Raw genomic sequence first — 21,439 nt, 5'->3', positions numbered from 1 at the left:
TTGAGTCCCCTGGACTTGGATTTCTGTGTTTTTAGTTAATCAGTTTCTGTGGATGTCAAGACAACACATCAGGATTTTAAAATTTTCTCATATTGTTGTGTAATATATTTTTACTTCAGGTAAAGTGAATAAAGTTTATGTGATGCTGGGATTTTAACTCCCTTATGTTTCTTATCTTTAATCTGCTGCAATGGAAATGCAGAGTGTTAGACTCCATCAAGATAGAAGGATCAAGGATGCACTTCTTATACAGCTCTAGAGGATTTAAGGCTCAAGGCAAATCATCCTGCAAACCCTTTAGGAGTGATAACTATTTTGTATTACTACTGCATTCATATTGGTGCAACATTCATGGAACACATGTATGAAAAACTGTATGTGAACAGAATAATTATACAACCAACTTTACCTCAGGGGAAATCTGTATGATGACTCTCTGATCCAAACCTGGACTTCTTCAGTTTTTTCTGGTATTTCACAGACTCACTCATAGAAGAAAAAACTTCTTCAGTTTTTTCTGGTATTTCATATAGGTTGCAAGGATTTCAACCCCCCTGCTCTAAGTAGACCCAACTAGACCAGCTTGCTCAGGCTCTTGCATAGTCATGCTGTAACTTGAGGGGTGGCCATTCATGGTCTCTCCCAGTATTTGACCACCATGACACACAGAAGAGGTTTTCCTGAGTATCAAATCAAAATTCCCCTTGCTCCAATTTGTGTGTATTGAATGCCATCCTCTTCCAGTGCACCTCCAGGAAGAATTTGGCACCATCTTCTGCACTGTGGAAGACATGGAGCCCTCCAGGCTTATTTCCCAAGGGCATGGTCTAAAGAGTTATTAGGAAAATCCCAGCTGACTTCACCAAACTCTGAAACAAACTTCTATTGCAAAATGGGGATCAGGCATTCCTGTTTGGCTGTACGAAAGGTCTCAGATCACCTACCATTCTTGCATGGGTGAGTTCACAGCACTTAGGTACTTTTCTTGCATTTAGAGGTCTTTGGATATGAGCCAGAGCTGTTTGAAAATCCCATTAGTCTAGAGAGTAAGGACATTGTTTGAAATATTGCTGTGTTGATGAGTTTGTGTTCATTTTGGCAAATGTTGGCTTGTGTCCTTTCATTTTAAATGATAATGAGAAGGAGTTCAGACTTGAACAGACCTGTCTTGAGAATGAATGTCTTGTCCATGCTCAGCAGTGCCTGTAACTGAGGCTGTCAGTGTATTCCTGGGCTCTGGGGTTGGATCCGTGCAAGGCTTGGATGAGTGAGGTCCCTGCTGTGGCTCCCACCTGACCCGCGTGGCTCTGGCTGCTTGCACCGCACTGGTGCCCACGTGTGCATCGCTCACTCACTGCTCTCTGCTCACAGGAGCCAATATTGTGCCCTTTGGGGGATTTTCATCTCTGCATTGACTTTAATCCAGATCTGATAACAGCACAAGCCACCTTTGAGCCACCGCTGAGGTCAGAAAAAGAGAAAAACAAAACCAGGCACGTTTACATTAGCTTTTTTTTTTAAATCCCAAAGAAGGTGCACATTATTTCCTGTCTAAAACAACAAAGTTTAGCAGCACAGCACATCTGATCTGCATGTGGTAAGGGAGGTGTTGCTGTCCCCTGCCTGGGCTGTCACTCACACCCACTCCCGCGTCGCAGTGTGCCTCCCGTCAGATGAGCTCGCGCAAAGATCGGCGTTGTTGCATATGCTGGGGTGTGCAGGATGTATTTCTGCATCCCTGCTGTTCATCTTGCAAAAACCCTTTCAGTCCCAGCTGTTATTTTCAGGAACTGACAAGCGTGTTTCTGTAAATGAATCAAATTTATTCTGAACATGGATGTAATCCTTCATCAAAAGACAATGAAATGGCAAGAAATACATAGCATAACATATCCCAGCCTGTGTCAAATCTGCCTTGTCAGCACAGAGAAATTTTAAGGAAGAGGTAAAATAGCAAGAAAATTCTTTCCTGATTGCTCCTCCTGTGCTCAGTGTAAGAGGATAGTGTAGGTCTGGGATTTGGGAGGAGGTGTTGGAAAAGGGGGTTAAAAAAATCACTTAGTGATACACTTGCTAACTTCACAGTGGTCTCTGAAAATACACATTTTGGATACTTGCTGCAGTGGAGTCTGCTAGCAGTTTATAGTTTGTTTACTAAACAGGGAATATAATTGAAATGTTCCTTTTGAGGCAACAAAAATATAAAACAGCTTCTCAGAGTAGACCAAGGCCTCTAATTTAATTATCTGTAAGCCTCACAGATTAAAAGTATTTTTTCATTCATTCCTGACAGCCTGAAGTGGATAAATAACCAAAATTTAAAGAAAAACCTTTTGAAAGTGAGACCTGGCAGATGAAAGAGCAAAGGTCCAAACAGTTGTAGAACGATTTATCTCCACTGAGATCCCCACTGTCTTTATGGCAACTAACTATATGTGAAAACTTTTAAAGGTTTGGAAGCTGTGACACCCATTGGAGGGGACAGGGGTCCCCAGCACTTCAGGCATGACAAGCTGGCTCCTTTGAAACACTGCTGTGTGCCAGGGGAGTTACTCCTTAAGGGTGCATTGTGAGCAGTGGCCAGAGAAGCAGCAGGAGCAGCCATACAGGTAGTGTTGGGCTTGTGTCACCACTTGCACTCAGTCCTTGACACCACAGATCTGGTCCCAAGCACAGCCTGGCACTGCAAAGGCACCCAAAGGCAGCCAGAGCTCAGGCATGTCCTGGGTGTGTCCCAGCCCTGTGTGTTCCACCTGTGTCCTGCACACACCTGTGTCCTGCCCTGGAGCGTGGTTGTGTCAGCCAAGGGCTGATGGCCAAGGCTAGCTACTGGTGTAGCTGCTGGATTTCAGTAGCTGTTCTTGCACACCTTCTGCCTGCCCCCACATTCCTGTCTGTTCCCACTTTGTGTGCCACAGGAGCGTTTGCCACCCCAGCAGAGACTGCAGTGTCCGTGTGGGGCAGAACGCTTCACCTGACTGCAGGGGAGTCTGTGTCTGAGCAAGCTGTGAACACAGGTTTCCTCTGGTGTCATCCCAAGCCCAGCCGTCATGTAATCATACACAAAAAAATTAAATTTCATCATGTTAATGCAGTATATTAAATATTTTCTGAATTTGGAAGGTAAAGCAAAGAAATGCTTAGGGGAAAAAGTGGTGTTTCCGTGTAATGGGGTGAGTAAATGAGGAGCAAAGAGGTTTGGAGTAGCAAAAACTGTTCTTCACAGCACTTATTTTCTTAGAAAATGTTCTCCCTTTTCAAGTTTGTGGTTTGAGACTTTGATCTAGGGGCATAGTTTGTCTAGGACACAAAAAAAAAATCAAGTTTGCTTCTGGTATAAACATTTACATCTTCATTGAATTGAGGTGGAATTTCACCTGGGAATACAAGTGGTGACCCCAGTGACACATAGAGGGAACACTGGTACTTGCTGCTTGGAGGTACTTGAGCAGTGGCCAGAACACCAGAAAAATATTTGCTGATTCATTTTTCTGTGGAGTACTTACTTTTCTGTAGTTCATCTAGAGTTGATCTAACAGTTTTGACTTTGAAAAAAGGTTGAGTTTGAAAAGTTTTTTAGAGTGGATGGGGATTTTATTTATCTGCAACACAGATCGATGCACTTTGAATTGTACATGTGCAAGTGGGAACTGGAGCGAAGAAACTGTAGTGCAAGTGCCAGAACTCTGCAAAACTCTGGCTATGAGTTAACCCTAATCATTATCTAAAACCATGCCTCTAAAATGTATCTCAAATTATATTTAAATTTACTGTTACACAGACATTTCATGTTATCTTTATGGTATGTCAGATACTAAAACCTTTAAAACTTGAATAAATCCTTCACTTAGCTGCCCATAAGCAGCATGTTTTTTGCTTTTGTTTTGTAATTTGCTATTTTATCAATGCTTGGTATGACACTTGTAGATCTGGATTAATTTCCCATGCTGATTTGTGATGAATGTGCCCTGTAGGCTAATGGTATCTGTTCAGCCTCTCTTCCTCCTTTGTAAAATTTGCTATTACCATTTACAGGACAGCATGTTCTCTTTGACACTCTCCAGAAGTGCCAACTGCCTGTTGAACAGCATGGCATCAGCTGTTACAGCCTGATCCAAACCCTACAAAATAAGGGAACAGTGATGCAATTCAAGGTTTTTAAGGAAAGGCAGTATCTTTTATTAGATCAGCTGTTACAGTTGGGAAAAAACAGGCAGGCTTTCAGGCACACAAATCCTTCTTCAGGTCTGAAATAGCAGCAGTGCTGCTTACACCAGCATTCCTCATCAGTGAGGCAGCTATGGTCCCTGTAAGGTTTAAAAGCTGTGTTTAGGAGTGTGTGCATTGCATGGCCGTGCTCACTGGGGAGGGCCTCAGAGCAGAGCACAGCAAACATCATTCATCTCCTCACCTCTTCCCAGTGCACACCCCACAAACCAGGGGTACATCCCACAAGGACAGGTAGTGCAAGGTCACTTGTTCTTGAGAAAAGTCTTCAATACCTTATGACCAAGCCACATCTTCCCCACAGTCACCCTGCTGTTGGGAAGGACTGAGGCAAAGCTGTGGGCTTCACAGTGCAGGTCATTAACTTCAGGATTCCTGCTGGAGATTCTGTCTCCTAATATTTACAGCTCTCCAGCAAAGAGTTGTGGGACCAGCTGGCAAAATCAGTTTTATTCTCTTTCTTGTAATTGCTTTACAGGGAACAGTGTTTCCCAGAGTTTCTGAAGTCACTGTTGACTGACCAGCCACCTGATAGCAAAACATGTGATTGGAAATGCTCCACAGGCAGGATCATTCTGCAGAAAAGCTGTGAACAGCTTCCCATAGTCTTTAAATTTCATATTTATCTTCCTTTGTCTTTTCTAGAAATCTTCAAAAGTATGTACTAAAGTCTTTCTAGTTAAAGAACAGAGGTGAGGTGGTCCAAAATTAAACATTAACACTAACATTTACTGAATGTTAACATTACCTGTGACACTCATTTCTGTATTGCCACACTAGGACCTGGGGTGTGAAGAGTAGTTAACAGCTGTGGTATTAAGAAGCTGAGGATGGTTTTTGCTCATGTGAATATTTTCATGGTATGTGGACTGTGAGAAATACGGATTTTGCATTCTTTCCTGAGTGTAGTAACAGGTGTGTTAATTATGTGGCTTCTCTATTCAGCCCTATTCAAAAATGAATGATTGTGTTTCAAGAAACTGTCACCACAAAAAAAATGTGAATAAGTTTTAATGCTTCTGTAAAAACTCAAAGGATGAACTATTTATGACTTCCAAGAGACATGAAAAACCAATGAGCAAGTAATGCTGTAAACAGGAATATGATTATTGGAAAAGCATAGTTCAGAGGGAGAAATACATACTAAAAATCTTAGTTTAAGATCTGGTTTTGGACATTGTGTTCTGAGATAAAGGTGTGTTACATTGCTCTTGAAAGCCCTTAAAAGTTTAGAAATTTGTGGGAGCCTGTCTTTGTATAAAATTCAAGTGTTTCAAATGTGGTTCTGAATTACCATACCTGGGTGTGTCTTTCCCAGCCTGGCCAAACTTTGATCCCTTTTATGTTTCTCCACCCAGCAATGTGCCCAGTGACACATGCCCATGGCAAATAGGCTGGCATCAACCACAGAACAGCACAGGCAGCTGCTTCTTTATCCCAGAAGAGGTTTTAGTGGAGGAGTCATAAAGACAAGCAGATTATCTGGCGAATTTCAGAATTTGTTTCATTCCTTTTAGTACCCAGGGACGATATTTGTGTTTGAAAGCATGGCTGTGAGTGTTACTGTGGACCAGTGTTTCTTTTTCTTTATGTGCACCAAAAGGAAAATGATTAGTTTCTCCATGAAAGAGCTTCATTCTTACTTGAAATAAAAGTCCTTACATATTCCCAACTATTTAAAGACACTTCTATGCTGCCAGAGTAGAAGAAGTAAAAACCAGGATCCATACTTGGTCCCCATAACAATAATTGTCTTGCCATGTGGACATCACACATCTAACTTGCAAAATATAATTCCAGATCTGGATTCTGAAGCCAGTAAAAGGCTCTGATGCTCTGGTCTTTGGACTTCTTTGACAGAAAGGTTTGAAATGTGAAGGCAGATCCATTACCAAGTCAATGCTTGAGATGAACCCCACATTTATGTTGTATCTCCTTATAAAGGCATTTCTAAAACTGGAAGAATAGTATGAAGGAAGGAGAAGCAAAAAAAAAGCCAAAAAAAAAACCACAAAAAAACTGCTGAGGAAAAAACTATCTGCTCCCAAACCACTAGTTTTTGCTATATGTCACTCTTCTTTAATAGTGATGATGTTACAGCTTTTTTTAACAGAAACAGCAGCAGCAGTGTCCAGGACTCAGGTTAATGTGCCAGCTACACATGAATGGTGCACATTATAAATATACATTGAAGGTCTTTTCATGCATACCACAGCTAACTAACAGCCAGCTCCACCTCAGTGTTCTTCCAATTCTGCATTTATGGAGTAGCCTGTAGTGAGGGGAGTCTGGAAATGGCAGTGCTAATGGTAGCAGCAGATGACTTTGCACATTATTCCCTTTCTGCTGCATCTGATTATAAATGCAGGTGGGTGATGTCAAAAAGCCAGGGAAATAAAAGTCTCGTGTGTTCATTTTGTCACCCAGTACTCAACATGTTTGTCTCATCTGGCTTTGCATGCTGGCAGCTTTGTCTCTTGGTGTTTCACTGAGACTTTGCTCTTTTCCAGGTGCCAGGAGACAACGAGAAGCACTGGAAGCCAGTGTTGGTGGTTTTGACAGAGAAAGACCTTTTAATATATGAGAGCATGCCTCGGATAAAGGAAGCCTGGTTCAGCCCTGTGCATACCTACCCCCTGCTCGCCACCAGGTACCTTTGCTTTTCAGTCATGACAGCTTTCAGGAGCAGAGGGAACAGCTGAGTCAGCCAGGAGCAGGTATAGCTGATACACAGCTGGTATAGCTGATACACAGCTGCAGTCACACCTGAAATACTGTGGTTGGAGAAGCAGGTTCTTCTTCAGCCGAGCTTAACTCCTCTCTTCTCCTCCATTTCAAGTTCTGGCTGACGCTGACAACCAGAAACTCACTGGGATTTTGGATGTGGCAACTTAGCTTGGATACAGAGGCAGGAGTGATGAAAAAGCTGAAAGCTCAATCTCCTGAGATTCCTTTCTCAGTGTGCAGACCTGTGAGCTAGGCAGAAACACCCTGACCTCCAGGCTGCAAAAAGTGTACTTGCTGCCCTGAGTTGAATGTTGTGGTGTGGCAGTTCTGCACCACCAATCTGGGCCTTTTGGAGGGTACCACATGTGACAGAGATACTTTCAGCACAGCTTCTGTTCCTGCTCTAGCAAATTAATTCCTGGCTTATTTAGCTTAAAATTGTAAGCTTGGAAGACACATTCTTGAATCTAGGTTAGCAATAAGCATTTGCATTATTTTGAAGGTATCCATTAACACTAATTCAGAGTGAGCTTTCCCATGGTTGCCTTTATGCAGTGGAAACTGTTTGTGCTTCTTGATGTGAATCTTAATCATGTTTCTCTGCCAGTATGGTCAAAAGGCTTGAGAAAGAGCTGTTGTTCCTTGTTTCAGCCTTGCTACAGGCCTCTATTATACCATTTTCAATGAGTTCTCATTCAGAAGGGCTGGTTGCCCTGGCCAGAAGCAGTGGGGCTCTTACTCACTCTCATTAGTTAATTTTTGTTCTCTGTGTCTCCCCAAATGAACTGGCGCTTTGCTGCTAAGTCATTATGTTAAAAAAATAAAAATTGAACTCACTGGTTTATATTGATGGTGTGTTCCATCAGTGGGAAGCCACCTTCTGACTCCCCCTTTGTTACCCTAACATGGGTGAGAGACACCAGCTTTGCAGCCTGCTGCATAGTATGGTGCTGGATGCCATTGACAATTCTAGGGGACAAGTCCCAGTGAGAGCTGGGTGAGGTATTGCAGCCTGTGTGCAGCTGTGTCTCTATGCCTTAGAGACTGAGAAGCAATAGCACCCCAGCAGAAAGTGATGCATTTCCTCCCCTTTTTTTCAGGGTCTCATTTTCACATGAGCTCAAATCCTCCCTAAAGTGACTGGGTGTCCTGTAGTACATCCTGCCCCTTCCTGGCCACACGTTGTCATGTGTAAAGACAACTCCTTGCTGAGTGTCACCAGCTCCCATCATCAGTGAGACCAGTTTACTGCATCAAATAATCTAAGTCCACATCTTGGCCCTGTTACTTACTTACTTTTTCTCAAGAGGCCACATTGGATAGCAGCCAGCCTTGCCTTGGGTGGGGATGGTCATCTCCTTGTCTGATGGGGTACTTTACTGAGTAGAAAAACACTGGCCTTCATGCTGGAGGGGGATGAGAAGTTACACAGCACATATGTCAGGCTGCTGAAGGGTCTTTACAGACTGGGAAGAAAGCAAGCCAGGATGGTCTGTAAGAAAGCCAAGGTGCAGTTCAGAAAAGACAGGTGCCAAGTTCAGTGCTGGGGAATAATCATCTTTGATGTTTTGGGGTGGAAATGAGCAACAAAGTAGTTGCTCTGCCAGGAAGCACCCAAGCACTGTGATAAAATTGCTTCAATCTAACATGTTGTGTTTTTCAGAGGGGAAAATGAAGACAATCATCTTGGGTTATAGCAGAAGTGTTGCATTTTGGGCAGATGTAGTAATCATAACTACAGAGAAGGAGTAAAGCCTTGGATGATACTCCATGTTCATGAGAGGCATTGCACTTCCAAAAAGATGCCAGTTAACTGTGGAAGGTCTAGAAGACAGCAATACAAATATGTAACATAGAAACACTACCAGGAGGGAAATACTCACTTAGTATCTTTATCTAGAGAAGTCCATGGAAAATATGTAAATAGTTTTCAGATGTGAAGACACAAGGAGGACAGGGGAGTATCTTTTCCAGATCCCCACTGAACACAACAGGACATAGTTGACTGCACTTGTGGCAGGGAATTGGTGAGGTACTGGTTTAGATTCTCTGGGAAAGGCGTGTGATCCTCATCACTGGGGACATTGAAGGATGGGTGACACACAGCACAGTTAGCCCCGCTCTGTGAAGGGGGATCTGCTGGGTGACCTCTTGACAGCCATTCCAGCCCTATTTCTGTGATTTCTTACTACTATCACTGAATGTAACACCTAGAGAAAAAGACAGCAGCTACACAGAATTTGGAGTTGAGAATGGAGTCACAATGTGATAAGTACACATATACAGCAGATTCCATAAGTTACCAGATTCCCTAAATTATTACACCTCCTGTTTTGGATGATTTTGATTAAAACTCTGCAGGGTCCTGCTTTTATGATACGCTACACTGAGTACAGTTATAGCAAAAAAGTAGAGCAGGTTTTCTGTTGGTATTGACTGCTGTGTTCATTCTCGGTCAGTGATTCCCCTCCTCGTGACGAGTTTTTTAATCCCCTCTGTGCATTGATCAGTGCAATTTAGAACTTTTCACCTGGAAAGTTTGCAGAGCACATGTTGTAATCTTAGCTGCTCCCATCTTTCAGATTTTTATGAGTCCTTGGGAAAACATTTTTGCTTAGCTAATGCATATTTGAAAAGCTTCTGAAACTGGAAAACTTCAGTACCAGATACTGTACAGAGTCATGCTTAATCTACCCAAGACATAATGAGCAGAGAAAATTGGAAATTGGTAGAAGGATTACAATCTTCTCACAGTCCTTTAACAGCAAAATTTCTACATGCCCTTCTTGTTTGTTGATAAGTTTGCCTACAACCTATGGAAGCCATTAAGACGTAAAAATATTTTCCAGTCAGTCTTTTCTAGCTTTGCATGGAATATAAATAATAGCTCAAATAAAACTGAGATCAGATTTAAGTTGTTCATTTAAATCTCTGCATGGGGAGGCACAGCAGCTGGCACACAGCCCTGACTCCAAGGACCTTTTTGTCATAATCTCTGTTTCAGTGTTTCCTTATGCCTGAATAACAGCGTCTCCCTCTAGCATGGGAATGGGGCTTAAGTAATTACATCTTATATGTTTGCAATCAAATTCCATTATCTATCATAGCCAGATATGAAAGGAAAGTGAAAAAAAAAGCAGCCCATGTTGGGCTCTGATTAAAGATCAGGTAAGAAGCTTTTGTGTACAGCTGAAGTCTGTAACCAGAAAGTATTAAAGCAGTTTGATAGCTAATGACATAGAAAAAATGGGGAAGGGAATTTGGGCACTGATTACTCATCTGGGCCAGTGGATGGAGGGACCGGCAGAGAGCACTGGGTGCCCTGAGAGCCCCAAGAAGTGTATGGGGTGCAATGCAAGTTCCCTGCTTGTCTTCCCAAGGCAGTGCGGCGGGCTCTGAGTGCCTCCATGGAGATGAACTGAGGGAATGTGCAGAGGTTTCCGAGGAGCACGGCCATTCCAGGGCAGGTTTCAGTGCTCACTCAGGGTGCCATAGGAAAGGTCAGATGGCAGTGGGATTCTAACCACAGTGTTGATGCACTTGTACAGGGTCTCTTCTGAGCTAAATCTCAAGTGAGCAGCTGAAGGCTTCCTTTGAATGCCAGCTCTGGTTTCACTGTCCTTTCTGCAGAGACCATTAGATCTGGCTGTTGCAGTAAATTGTTGAAACTCTTCCCATAGCATTAGGATGAGACGCAGGTCCCAGTGCTTCTCACCCTGCACCAGCACCCCATGTCAGAACACATCGATCTTGCTGTCACACGTTCGCAAACCATAAGGTTAGAAAGGTCCCCGAAATACAGAGAGAGAAGGGAGAAATGAGAGAAGATCAGAAGTGGCTCCCTGGCCCCGGGGTTGGTTTTCAGCCGCTGCGCTCCGAGCGCTCCGTGAGGGGTGAGGGGCTCCGGGCCGTGCCCGGCCTTCTCCCGCCCTCTGGCGGCGCTGCCTGAGCCGGGAGGAGCCCTCGGCTCTCGGGCTCCGGTGCTCACAGATTCCCCCAGAAACCTCCACAGAGCACAGGAACCTCCAAGGGCTTGTGTGAATATTACCAGAGCCAGGCCTGGGGTGCTTCTTCAGCTCTGGGGTGCAGCACACACCACACAGTCCCCTCCCCTGCTGTCACGGTGATGGGAGGCAGGAGCGAGGGGAAGCCTTCTGTGAGGTTTCTAAGGCTTTTTTTTTTTGCCTTTTAAGGTATCTCTGTGGTCTTTAGCATGACATACCTTCTATGTAAATGAAATGGACCACATTAATGCAACTTTATTAAAGCATTCTTTTACCTTTACCCAAATACATGAGTACTGATAGCTGGTACATAAATACTATCAAATGTCGTCCTGCATGCTTGTCTTGTTCATGTTTAAGGGCATGACTTTCCAAAGCATCATCTGGAGTTGCCTGATAGAAAAGCATTTTTAAATAGTGAGACTGGATTTTTAATAATCAGGAGATAATAAGAAAAGGCAGGCAAGAATCAATGTTAATGTTGGATGTGTTCACATACTTTAATTTGTAAAGTACATCTTCATTCTATCCATATGCTGAAAAATCTACAATACAGTACTATGGATACAGCATGAAGGTGTGGGGGAGTGGGTGGTGGTGCTGTGTGTTTTGGAAGGAAATCAAACATCGGAACCATCTGTTTATTATGTATTCAATAACATAAGTGATAGAAAATGATTTTTAGTTCAGCTGATGAGCACTGCATAAAGGAGATGACTCAGGAAAAAAGGTGGAATAGTTTTATTTCTAATGACAAACTTGATGTGATTTTCCAGGCTGCTTTTCCACAGCCCAGCAGCCGAAGGCAACATGAGAGCAGTGCCTGGGTGACCACCCAGGGACAGACAGCAGCAGATGTCACTGGAGATTTCAGCTTCCTGATTCCTGCCTTAATTATCAAGATGTAGCTTCCCCTCAGAGTTTGCACCCTCTCATACCAAATGAAAGAGAATTAAAGTTTTCGGGCTGTTTGTTTGCCACTCAGTCCCTGATTGCAAAATCTGCCAATAGTAGAGATAGGAGGCCCTGAGTATCAAAGTTGAGTGGGGCATTAACTCAGCTTTTGCAGAGGGGAAAAAGCCCTTCTTGTCCTGGCCATACACAGGGCAGGGCATCTCTGACCAAGATATTCTGTGTCTCGCCTCCCAGGAGCTCTTGGGAACATAAAAGAAAGTTTCCATGAACTTTAGTGTGAACAAATCTTGCAAACCTTCTCGTGGGGTATGAAAGAGGGGTGCATTTGTTTACCACAGTGTGCATCCCAAATGTCAGCACAGACTGTCAGGGAATTGGGGGAAATTTCAGATGCCCTGTGGCTGGTGTTTCAATAATTGAAAAGCTGAAGTTGTGCTTTTTCTTTCCTTTCTGCTTTTTTCTTTTCTACTAAAACATCTCTGTTTGGTGGCATACCCATACAGTGTCAGCTAACAGGTAACTGTTCTTGCTGATGCCAAACAATAATTTGAGGGTAAATTAGTATTCAGTAGATTAATATAATCTAATGTTTTCTCCTTTAGCACAAGTGTTCTACTACGATGCCACATGCTTTATAGACTACTATGAACTATATTGTTTGGCTATAGAAAGAAAAACAGAATGCACGAGACAGAAGTTTTTCAGACAAATTTCCTTTTGTGATTGTCTCTGAGGGTTGGTCTCTTAATCTCAAAGAGTGATGAGCTCCCCTAGATGATTTTTTTCACATGTAAGAGTGTTGTGTCCCTAAGTGAATCCTGTGTTGAGTGTCCATACTTTCACAGGTAAAAAAACAACATAAAAGGGCAGATTTAAAGAAGAATTAATTTTTATGAGATATTGATTTTCTCACTCAAAAATATTCCCTGCTATTTCTGTTTGCCCAGATGAACAAATCTTTCCTGGCCACAGGAGATCAGCTGTTGATGCTAGGCAAAAAAATGTTAATTGCAGAAAAATGTGAGAGAATTTCAGATTACAAGTAGCTGCAACATTTTGCATTTTACAGGTTTCTTATGGGAAAACTAAGTACAAGACAGTACTTTGGCATCTACATATTTTACAGAGCTTCATAGTTTATTCAACACTATTTATCATTGAATTTGACAGCAGATGTTTAAACTTTAGAGCAAATGCTGCTTTACCATGGAATTTGGATTCAGCTGCCTCATCTGAGCCAGCACTTATATCTGTGAACCAGATTCCATCACCACAGACCAGTCAGGGATTTCTCTCTGCTCCTCATCCAAAGGGATGTTTTGTACATTTCATTAAGTAATTTTGGGACATCCATGTCATTACCTGTGTGTCCAGCTGTTCCTGTGCTCACTGCCTTGGACCTTCACTCTTCTGAGACAGAACACAGAGGAGATGCGAGTTCTCATGCTCCCAACCATGTGTGTTAGGAACATGCAGAGCAGAGCTGTGCTCAGGTGGGCATTTTGGGGCAGTGCACTGTTGTTGGAATTTCCTGATGTGTTTTCAAATCCAATTGCAGGTTGGTTCATTCTGGCCCAGGAAAAGGCTCACCCAAGTCAGGGGTGGATTTGTCTTTTGCAACCCGTACCGGTACAAGACAAGGGATTGAGACTCACCTGTTCAGGACTGAGACCAGTCGAGACCTCTCACTGTGGACGAGGAGTGTAGTGCAGGGCTGCCACAACTCTGCAGAGCTCATCACAGAAATCACCACATGTGAGTAACACCTGCAGTGCTGCCATTTCCACACCTCACACCCTTCCTGTGACACTCGTGGCAGTTCAGGTTCCTGCTGCTGGAGGTGATTTACTTTAAAAATGTGCATGTTTAGGGATTCTACTTGTTTAAAATGCTGTCAGGTTCTGAGCCAGTCCCAGCTGCTGTTGTTCCTGTGTCCAGTGACACACGCACTGTCATGCTGACTTTTGGGTTTGTTTTCAGCATGTTGTTTCAGAAACAACTCTGTAGTCAGCCATGTAGGCCTGCATGTCACAGAGGAGTGATTGTCAGAGGTTGGTCCAGAAACACACAGAAAAGAGCATTTTTCTGAGATTCAGGAAACTCCTGTGAGCCTAGCAAGAGTTTCTCCTTCAGAGGGAGGAGACAGAAGAGGACTGGCACATTCACAAGAATGAATTGGTCATTTATTGACCCAGCTCTACGCAATAGAGAGTAAAAAACCACAAACCAGTCTAATAACCACATTTTGATAGGCAGTAATTTCCTTCCCTGAACATCAGGGTGTCACTTCTCAGCACTTCTGTACATGCAAAATCAACTGGAATAGAAGTACTTGGCTCAGATGCTCTGGAGTGATGCCCTGTTTGGCCAGGTAGCTGCAGCCCTGGTGTGGCTCTGGGGTTTGAGGCTGGGCCTTTCTCTTGGGTGCCTCCAGGCTTTGCAGTCCTTCCCCTGCTCATCCTACAGTTGGCAGGGCTGTTAATGTTGAATTTTATCTCCACTCATTTCCTGAAAATGTGAGAGCAGGAGCCAAAGCAGAAATCCAGCCATGCCAAAGGGCAGTTCTTGTTTCTCAAAGCTCAGGTAGAGCCACATGGCTGCTTGTCAGCTGCTGGGCCCCAGCCCCACAGGGAGCTCAGGATGCTCTGTGAGGTCTCTGATGTGCAAACCAGCCAGAGAGCTCAGGGGGAGCCAGCTCAGAACAGCTCCATCTCCTCAGCACCCTGACACAGATGCCATTCTTTCCAAAAGAAGAAGGGCATCAGCCCCTTCTTTTATCACAGTGCTTTTGTCCCACTGCTAAGGATCCCTCTTGATAGAATTGCTCCAAGAAGGTGATGGAATAGTGAATTTGGGATGTGAACTCCAAAACTCTTCATCCTTTAATTTGGATCATGGCCTCTGTTTCAGGGCTGAGAGGAAAATGCAGACTTTCTGCTGCAGTAGCTGTTATATACAATTATCTGGGCCCTTTTTCAATTACCATGACACTAATGAGGACTCAGGAGTGTCTTCATCTTTGTCAAAATACTTTAGGGAAACCCTTTACAGCTCCTAATTTTCTCCTGCATTGTGTGCTGTGTTTATTGATTCTGGCTGTGTCTGTCAGATGCAAGAAGAGCAGTTGTGACTTTGTCAAGGTTTGGAAGGAGGAAACAAGGTTTGGAAGTCTGAGCCTTCTTAAACTTCAGTACACCGGTTTTTGTCAGCATGTAGATCTATGATGGAACATGAAGAACTGCTTTTAAGAATGTGAGAGACTAAATCTTGATTTCTTCTCCAGCTTGCACATACAAAAGCCAGGAGTGCCGCTTGACCATCCATTATGAACATGGATTCTCTCTTACAACTGAACCACAAGATGGTGCCTTCTCCAAGATAATTGCACAATATCCCTATGAAAAACTGAAAATGTCCTCAGATGATGGGATAAGGATGCTTTATTTAGACTTTGGAGAAAAAGATGGAGAAATTGTAAGTACTGTGTTGAGCAAAGGGATGCATGTTACCATCTCTTTGGTTGTCCTACAGGTTATGAGGGTGGAGAAGCACTAATGGAAGTTAAACTAGATGAGCACTGTAGGCCCCTTCCAACTGAAATACTTTATTTCATTCTGTTCCATTCCAACAGCTGGCCAGTGCCAGTTCCAGTACCAGTATATAGACTCTGTGTTTTCTAGCACAGCACAATGGTCAGGCTTTAGGAGGAGATAAACTAAAAAGACAGTTAAAATTGTAAAACCATACAGAAATTAAAGATTTGTCATATTTTAGAACAAACTGTACCTCTAAATAGCCAGATGTTAACATTTTTGCACTTATCCATTTCACTTTTTTAAATTACTGAGCGTGAAAGAACTTAGGAATGAGACCTTATTAATTCCAATGTACACATAGGGACTTCATGTTATGACAACAAGTTATGTTTTAGGTGGTTTTGAACATGTAGTTGCTGAAAAAAGAAGCTACAGATGTTGTGCAAACTGTCTGCATAGGCCTCGAAGCTGTCACAATGCATATTCCAATGAGCAGTTCAAATCCATTAATTATGAATGTAAACATCGTTTTTCCTGACATATTTTTCAGCGGTTCCAAAACATGGTGGGCACTTAATTCTAAACATCATCTTTGTTAACATATACTCTGCAAACTGCTTATTGTCAGGCTTTGAAGGGAATTTCTTACTAGCTGTCAATAAAGTTGATTCATGACAGCTGGAAAGGTGTTACAAATGAGTGTTTGAGATTGCTTAAAAAATCACCAGCAAGGGTATCAGCAAAAACCAGATTTAATACTTAGCGACAGCGTGACAGAGTTTGTTGGTGAGATTCACTTTACTGCCTACAGGACAATTAAGGCACACCAAGGAAACAAAGCAGCAACAAAACCAGGCAATCAAAATCCTGGCAATCAAAATCCAAGCAATCAAAACAGAAATGAACTGAGAACCATCCAGGGGGCTTGTGTGTGTTAAGGTGTGCATATCAAAAGGATAGTGAAAGCAAGGATAAAAAGGAACATGGTCTAAAAACTTAATAGCACTCAAACTTTACAGTACTTTAACTTAACTTAACCTGACAAGTTTAAAAAGGAACAACACTTAACTTATACCTAACTTAACTTATAACTTAACAATTTAACAGAGGAATAACAGCATTTAACCCAACTTATTACATCAAAGTTGAACTTGCTCAATAGAAGAATAACATTCAGCAGCTTTTAACTTAGCTTACAACTTATGACTTAACCTTACTTACAGGCCTAACTTACTGAGATATTGGAGGTCCTTAAACATCTAAGAAAACAGCATGTCTCCTGGATTTGCTAAAGCATATACACAGGTGCATGCACACAGACAGAAGGAGTCAGTGCAAGAAAGGTACCTGTGAAAAATTCCCCTCAGAGGTCAGGGAGCTCTGAGAGGTCCCACTCAGAGGGAGATGCTGGTCACAGCCTGCTGCAGTTCAGGAGAGCTCAAGGGTCTCATTTTGGACAGCTGTTTATAGGGGCACCAGAGTCAGCTTTAGTCATAACAATGTTTTGTCCTCGCCACAGTTTGGGTCGGCACTTTCTTTGAAAGTGTGAGAACAGCAATGTTTTGCCATCCAGGCAAGGAAAACAGTTTCCAAGGTTGTTCATAAAGAAAACAGGAACTCCTTAGACAGCAGTATTCCTGGGAGCAGGCACTGTTTCTGATAAGCTCTAGAACGGATGAGCCCAGGTGCTGCTTTTCAAGGCCAAGGCCTAACAAGCATTTCTCAGATTGCAGTGCAGCCTGGAAAAGGGAGGGAGCAGGGCAGAACGCACCATCACTAAAGGAAAACGTGGTTTGTTTTGATGTGACCCTGTTGTTGGGCCTCTGCACACTGACAAGCCTGTCATGCTTAGCAAGGATGTGGTGAGATCAGCTGAACTATGGCTATGGAAAACAAAGTCTGAGTTCAGTCTCACTGCTGGCTGGGGGAACAGAGAAGCAGCTGTGCAGCACTGGCTGAAGGTACTTCAGCTGCACCAACAGCAGATGCACTGGGCATCAGAGCAGTCCCACTACCATCCCAGGCAGAAATGGCCAAAAAAGATTGGGTTGAGCCTCTTCAGAAAGTGCTTGCAGAATCTGATTCAGTTTTCTGCTGCTCACCCAGGTGATACCAAGCCAGAGGCATCAAGATCTCACCTGCTTCCAAGATGCTTATTAGTTTTAGTAGCCCAAATATTTGCAGCTGAATGCAAAGGAAAAACAATATGGTGTAGAGAAGAGCTGTTGTTAATAAAAGCCTGTTCAAAATACCAGACAGCAGTTTGAGTACTCAGTAAATGATTTCTTGTTTGAGCTATAATTCTCAGCTTGATTTTTTTTCTGTACTTTCAGCAACTGGATCTTCATTCCTGTCCAAAACCAATTGTTTTCATCATTCATTCCTTCCTGTCAGCAAAGATCACGAGACTGGGCTTGGTGGCATAAGTGGGATCCATCTGTTTCTTCAAAGAGAGACGGGGTAACCACACTAACCTGAAGTACAGACAACAGCAGCAACCTGTCCTAGCTGGCAGCAGACACCAGCCTGGGACTCAGCACTGGCCATTGGTCGTTTCTGCAGCCCTCCCAGGCCCAGGTTTCATTTTGACCAGCTAAAGAGATGGCATGACAAGGAAGACGGGGGATTTCATTGTAAATAATGGGATTTTAAAATCCCATATGAGACCATAAAAGTGTGTAGTACCATACATGTAAATGTTTCAGAAGCAGAAATTGTGCCTATTTCAATGTACTTGTCTATGTAAAGTAAAGGGCTATGCAGTCAAGCACTTGTTGGTTGTGATGCAAGCCAAGGTTGGTTGGGGAGAAATCCTTTAAAATTGTCCCATCACCTGGAAGCAAAATGTTCTTTCAGTTATAATCTGTGCATCTCTTACAGATTTTTCTTTTGGAGCACTGCCAGAACTTGTTGCATGAATACCCAGCAGAGCCTGCAAATACAAACCTTTAAGGTGGACACTCTGAAGCAATCCAGCTGTGGGCAGCTAACAGCTGGAGGCCCCCCCAGGGGCAGTTTCACATTAAGCAGTAACCACATGTCACCCACATTCGCAGTGATGGAGCCAAAGCAGGGCCAGCCACAGGGATGGTACTGAAAGCCAGCTCAGGGGGCACAGGCAGGAGGTCCCTTTGTTAATGAACACAGAATGCATTTTTATAGTGACTTCCCACCACAGCTTAATGAGTTTCAGCTATCTGGGAGCCCCAGCTCAGGTAAAAACTGCCTGAATCCATTCTGAGGCAGGGTGATGCTCCTGCCAGGTTGTCTCCAGGGCAGTTTTCCAGTAGACAGCCATATTAAGATTCTGTCCTCCTATCCCTACTGAGTCCCCCCCTTTGCTTAGACAAGGCTGGTTGTGTGGTCTTCATAGAATAACAAACATAGGGAAGGAGGAAGACTTGATTTTATGAGTTTGTGAAAAATTTATTGAAGCAGCTCCACAACAGTGAGGAACATAAACCAGGGCAGGAACATGAGCTGCAGTCCTTGACATGGAACTGCTCCTATGGGCATGACTTGGCAAGACCAGGTTTCTTGCTGAGGAAATACAAGATGTTCATCTCCATGCCCACACCTTTCTGGTGACTGTTTTGCAGCAGAGCTTATTGTTGTGACTCAAAACATGATTCAGTGAGTTTCAGCCTTGTTCACAGCTACTTGAGCAGCAAAAAACAGGCAGGAACTGACTTTCAGCACCAGAGATGACACACACAGCCCATACCAGGAAATAATAAACTGGCATGACATGATCTGGTGGGAATAGGAAGAAGCAAAACAGAGATGCCACTTATGTTGTTCTTCCTTTTTTAAAAGAACAGCTTCACACAGGGGTGGGGTTTTGTCTGTTTTCAGAGTTTTGCCCTAAATTCACACTTTGAAGGACAGGAAGTAATATATTCAGTGGTTTTGGATGTTCAGTTTTCATATTGCAACATTTCTTTTATTCCTGAGAAAGCACATAGATTTCAATTCAGCATCACTTGGCTGGCAAAAGAGAAAATTAAAAAAACATTTTGGTTCCATGTTGTTTTTGAGCTAAGTTTGAGAGTTAAGCATAAGTCATGTTGTATAGTCAAAGCATAAAAACATGGTGATTTCCATAGGTATCTTAATCATCAAAACAAATTAAAATAGTAGGATGATGGGCTGAATTCATAAATACAGAAAATAATCACTGAAGAACAGCTCAGTGCCCCACTGGAAGAGCAGCCCCACTCCCAGGACCTCTCACCAGTCAAAGCCATGCCAGGGAGAGATCCACCCAGCTCTGCACTTTTATTGTCATGGTACTTGCACTTAAAAATTAATTCCTCATGTAAATGAACAAGGAGGTAACGTGTTACCTAACCTAGCAGTAATTTCCAGATGGACATTGCCCATTTAGTGACCACTGCCAGTCACACAACTTTCTGTGGCAGTTCCTTGGGGCTCCTGGGGCTCGGGAGCTTCTGGGAGAGCCCTGAGAAGCTGAGAGCAGCCGGTACGCAGGGGGACAGGGCTCTGAGAGGAGCTCCCGTCACCTCACCAAGGAAACTCTCGTGTCAAGTCTTTAAAAACCAGTTCAGGACATTTTTATTGCTGTTCCAAAGTACAACCTAAAAATTTGGAGATAGGCTCCTATAAAAGTGCTGGAGGAGTAGGTTAAATCCGTATGTAAACTATACTGCAATATTTCCTTATTCCTTTTAACACAAATCACTGGAATGTTATACCTAATATGTATGTGCATTGTAAATATTACAAATTCCTATATTAGTGCCAACAAATTAAATTACACAAAATGTAATCTAAGGTGCTCAGTACTATATGAAGTCTAAGTGAATAACTAAGCAGTTTGCAAAGAAAATTCATATTATATATATTTATAGAAAAAAATTAATGATGATTACAGATGCTATTTCTTCATTTTCAGATTTTGGACTGATTCATATTTGGATGGGATAGACAAATGAACCTACTCCACATTTATAAGAGTATAGTGAATATTTATATTTTAGAGGAAAAGAATATATTTAATAAAGTCATCTATTGGATTTTTGTGACGTGAGCTTACTTTGTATCCAGACAAACTATCTGGAAGGCTGACCTTTGGTTTTGGGCTGGGAGAAATACATTTAAACTTCAGTGCTTCTGTTAAGAATTCTGTTACTGGAGGGAACTGTTAATTGCATTGGTGGAATGACTTAAAAATTTAAAATTAAAAAAAAAAACCCTGAAATCCCACAGGGATGTTTCAGGGCAAGTCATTCAGTCATCGCTGCTGAAGTTGCAATGCCTTTTCTTGTTGCTTATACCGGACTAGGTGGTAACAGAAGACTTACAAAAAATTAAGAAAAAGCAGAAATTTCTGCTCAATCTTCTGCATTCAAGGACTGAGGCCAACATGTGCCTTTTTTCTCTTATGAATGGTTATGGGAAAACAATTTTTTTATTTCTCCTTTGATTTAATTCTTAACTTAGTGGCCCAAATAGAAAAGCTAACTGTGGGAATTTAAGCCTTTTCTTTCAGTCTGACCCAAGTTATGACAGAACAGCCTTGTGGAAAGCCTAAAAAGGGACATTCCAGAATTTCACTCTTTTCACAAAATAATTACTATAAATGGAATGGTCTTATCAGAAAGTTTGTATAGCAGCTTCACCATGAGAAAGACTGGGATACATATTGGAGCAAAAATGTTATTGGAAAAATGTGATGTAAAGTGTTTGTTAAAAAAAATAAAGCTGCTCTGATTGTGTTCAGGGAATCATCCTGGTGTTTCTGACAGTCCTGCCCTTCAAATGGAACCAGCATCTCTCTTAAGGTACTTTAGAAATCAAAACAAGACTCTTGACAAAGCAAATCAGCACCACAAACACCACTAGAATTAATCCTTTGCAAATAACAAAACAAGTGTTTTCCTTCTGCAGAGTGTTAGAATTTCTTCCTCCCACAGGACAGGGCATCACCCTCCTCCACCCAGCTCATTGCACTGGGAAGCTCAGCTGATTGGAAGGGAGACTGATCTGATTTCCAGCTGAGAGCATTCT

At 42.6% G+C, this 21,439-nt stretch overlaps 1 protein-coding gene across 1 annotated transcript in view; it reads left to right on the top strand.

The window, feature by feature from the left end:
• Nucleotides 1-21,156, top strand: part of SNTB1 (syntrophin beta 1) — a 113,389-nt gene extending 92,233 nt beyond the window's left edge. Inside the window, exons 4-7 of the mRNA XM_058039096.1 lie at nucleotides 6,738-6,877; nucleotides 13,432-13,628; nucleotides 15,157-15,347; nucleotides 17,743-21,156. Of these exons, the coding sequence (XP_057895079.1) occupies nucleotides 6,738-6,877; nucleotides 13,432-13,628; nucleotides 15,157-15,347; nucleotides 17,743-17,835 (621 nt within the window). The 3' untranslated portion in view covers nucleotides 17,836-21,156. The remainder of the gene's footprint in view (nucleotides 1-6,737; nucleotides 6,878-13,431; nucleotides 13,629-15,156; nucleotides 15,348-17,742) is intronic.
• The last annotated feature ends 283 nt before the right edge of the window (nucleotides 21,157-21,439 follow it).

Source organism: Melospiza georgiana, chromosome 1 (assembly GCF_028018845.1).
Source record: "Melospiza georgiana isolate bMelGeo1 chromosome 1, bMelGeo1.pri, whole genome shotgun sequence".
NCBI lineage: Eukaryota > Metazoa > Chordata > Aves > Passeriformes > Passerellidae > Melospiza > Melospiza georgiana.
This window is presented reverse-complemented; position numbering and strand designations above follow the sequence as displayed.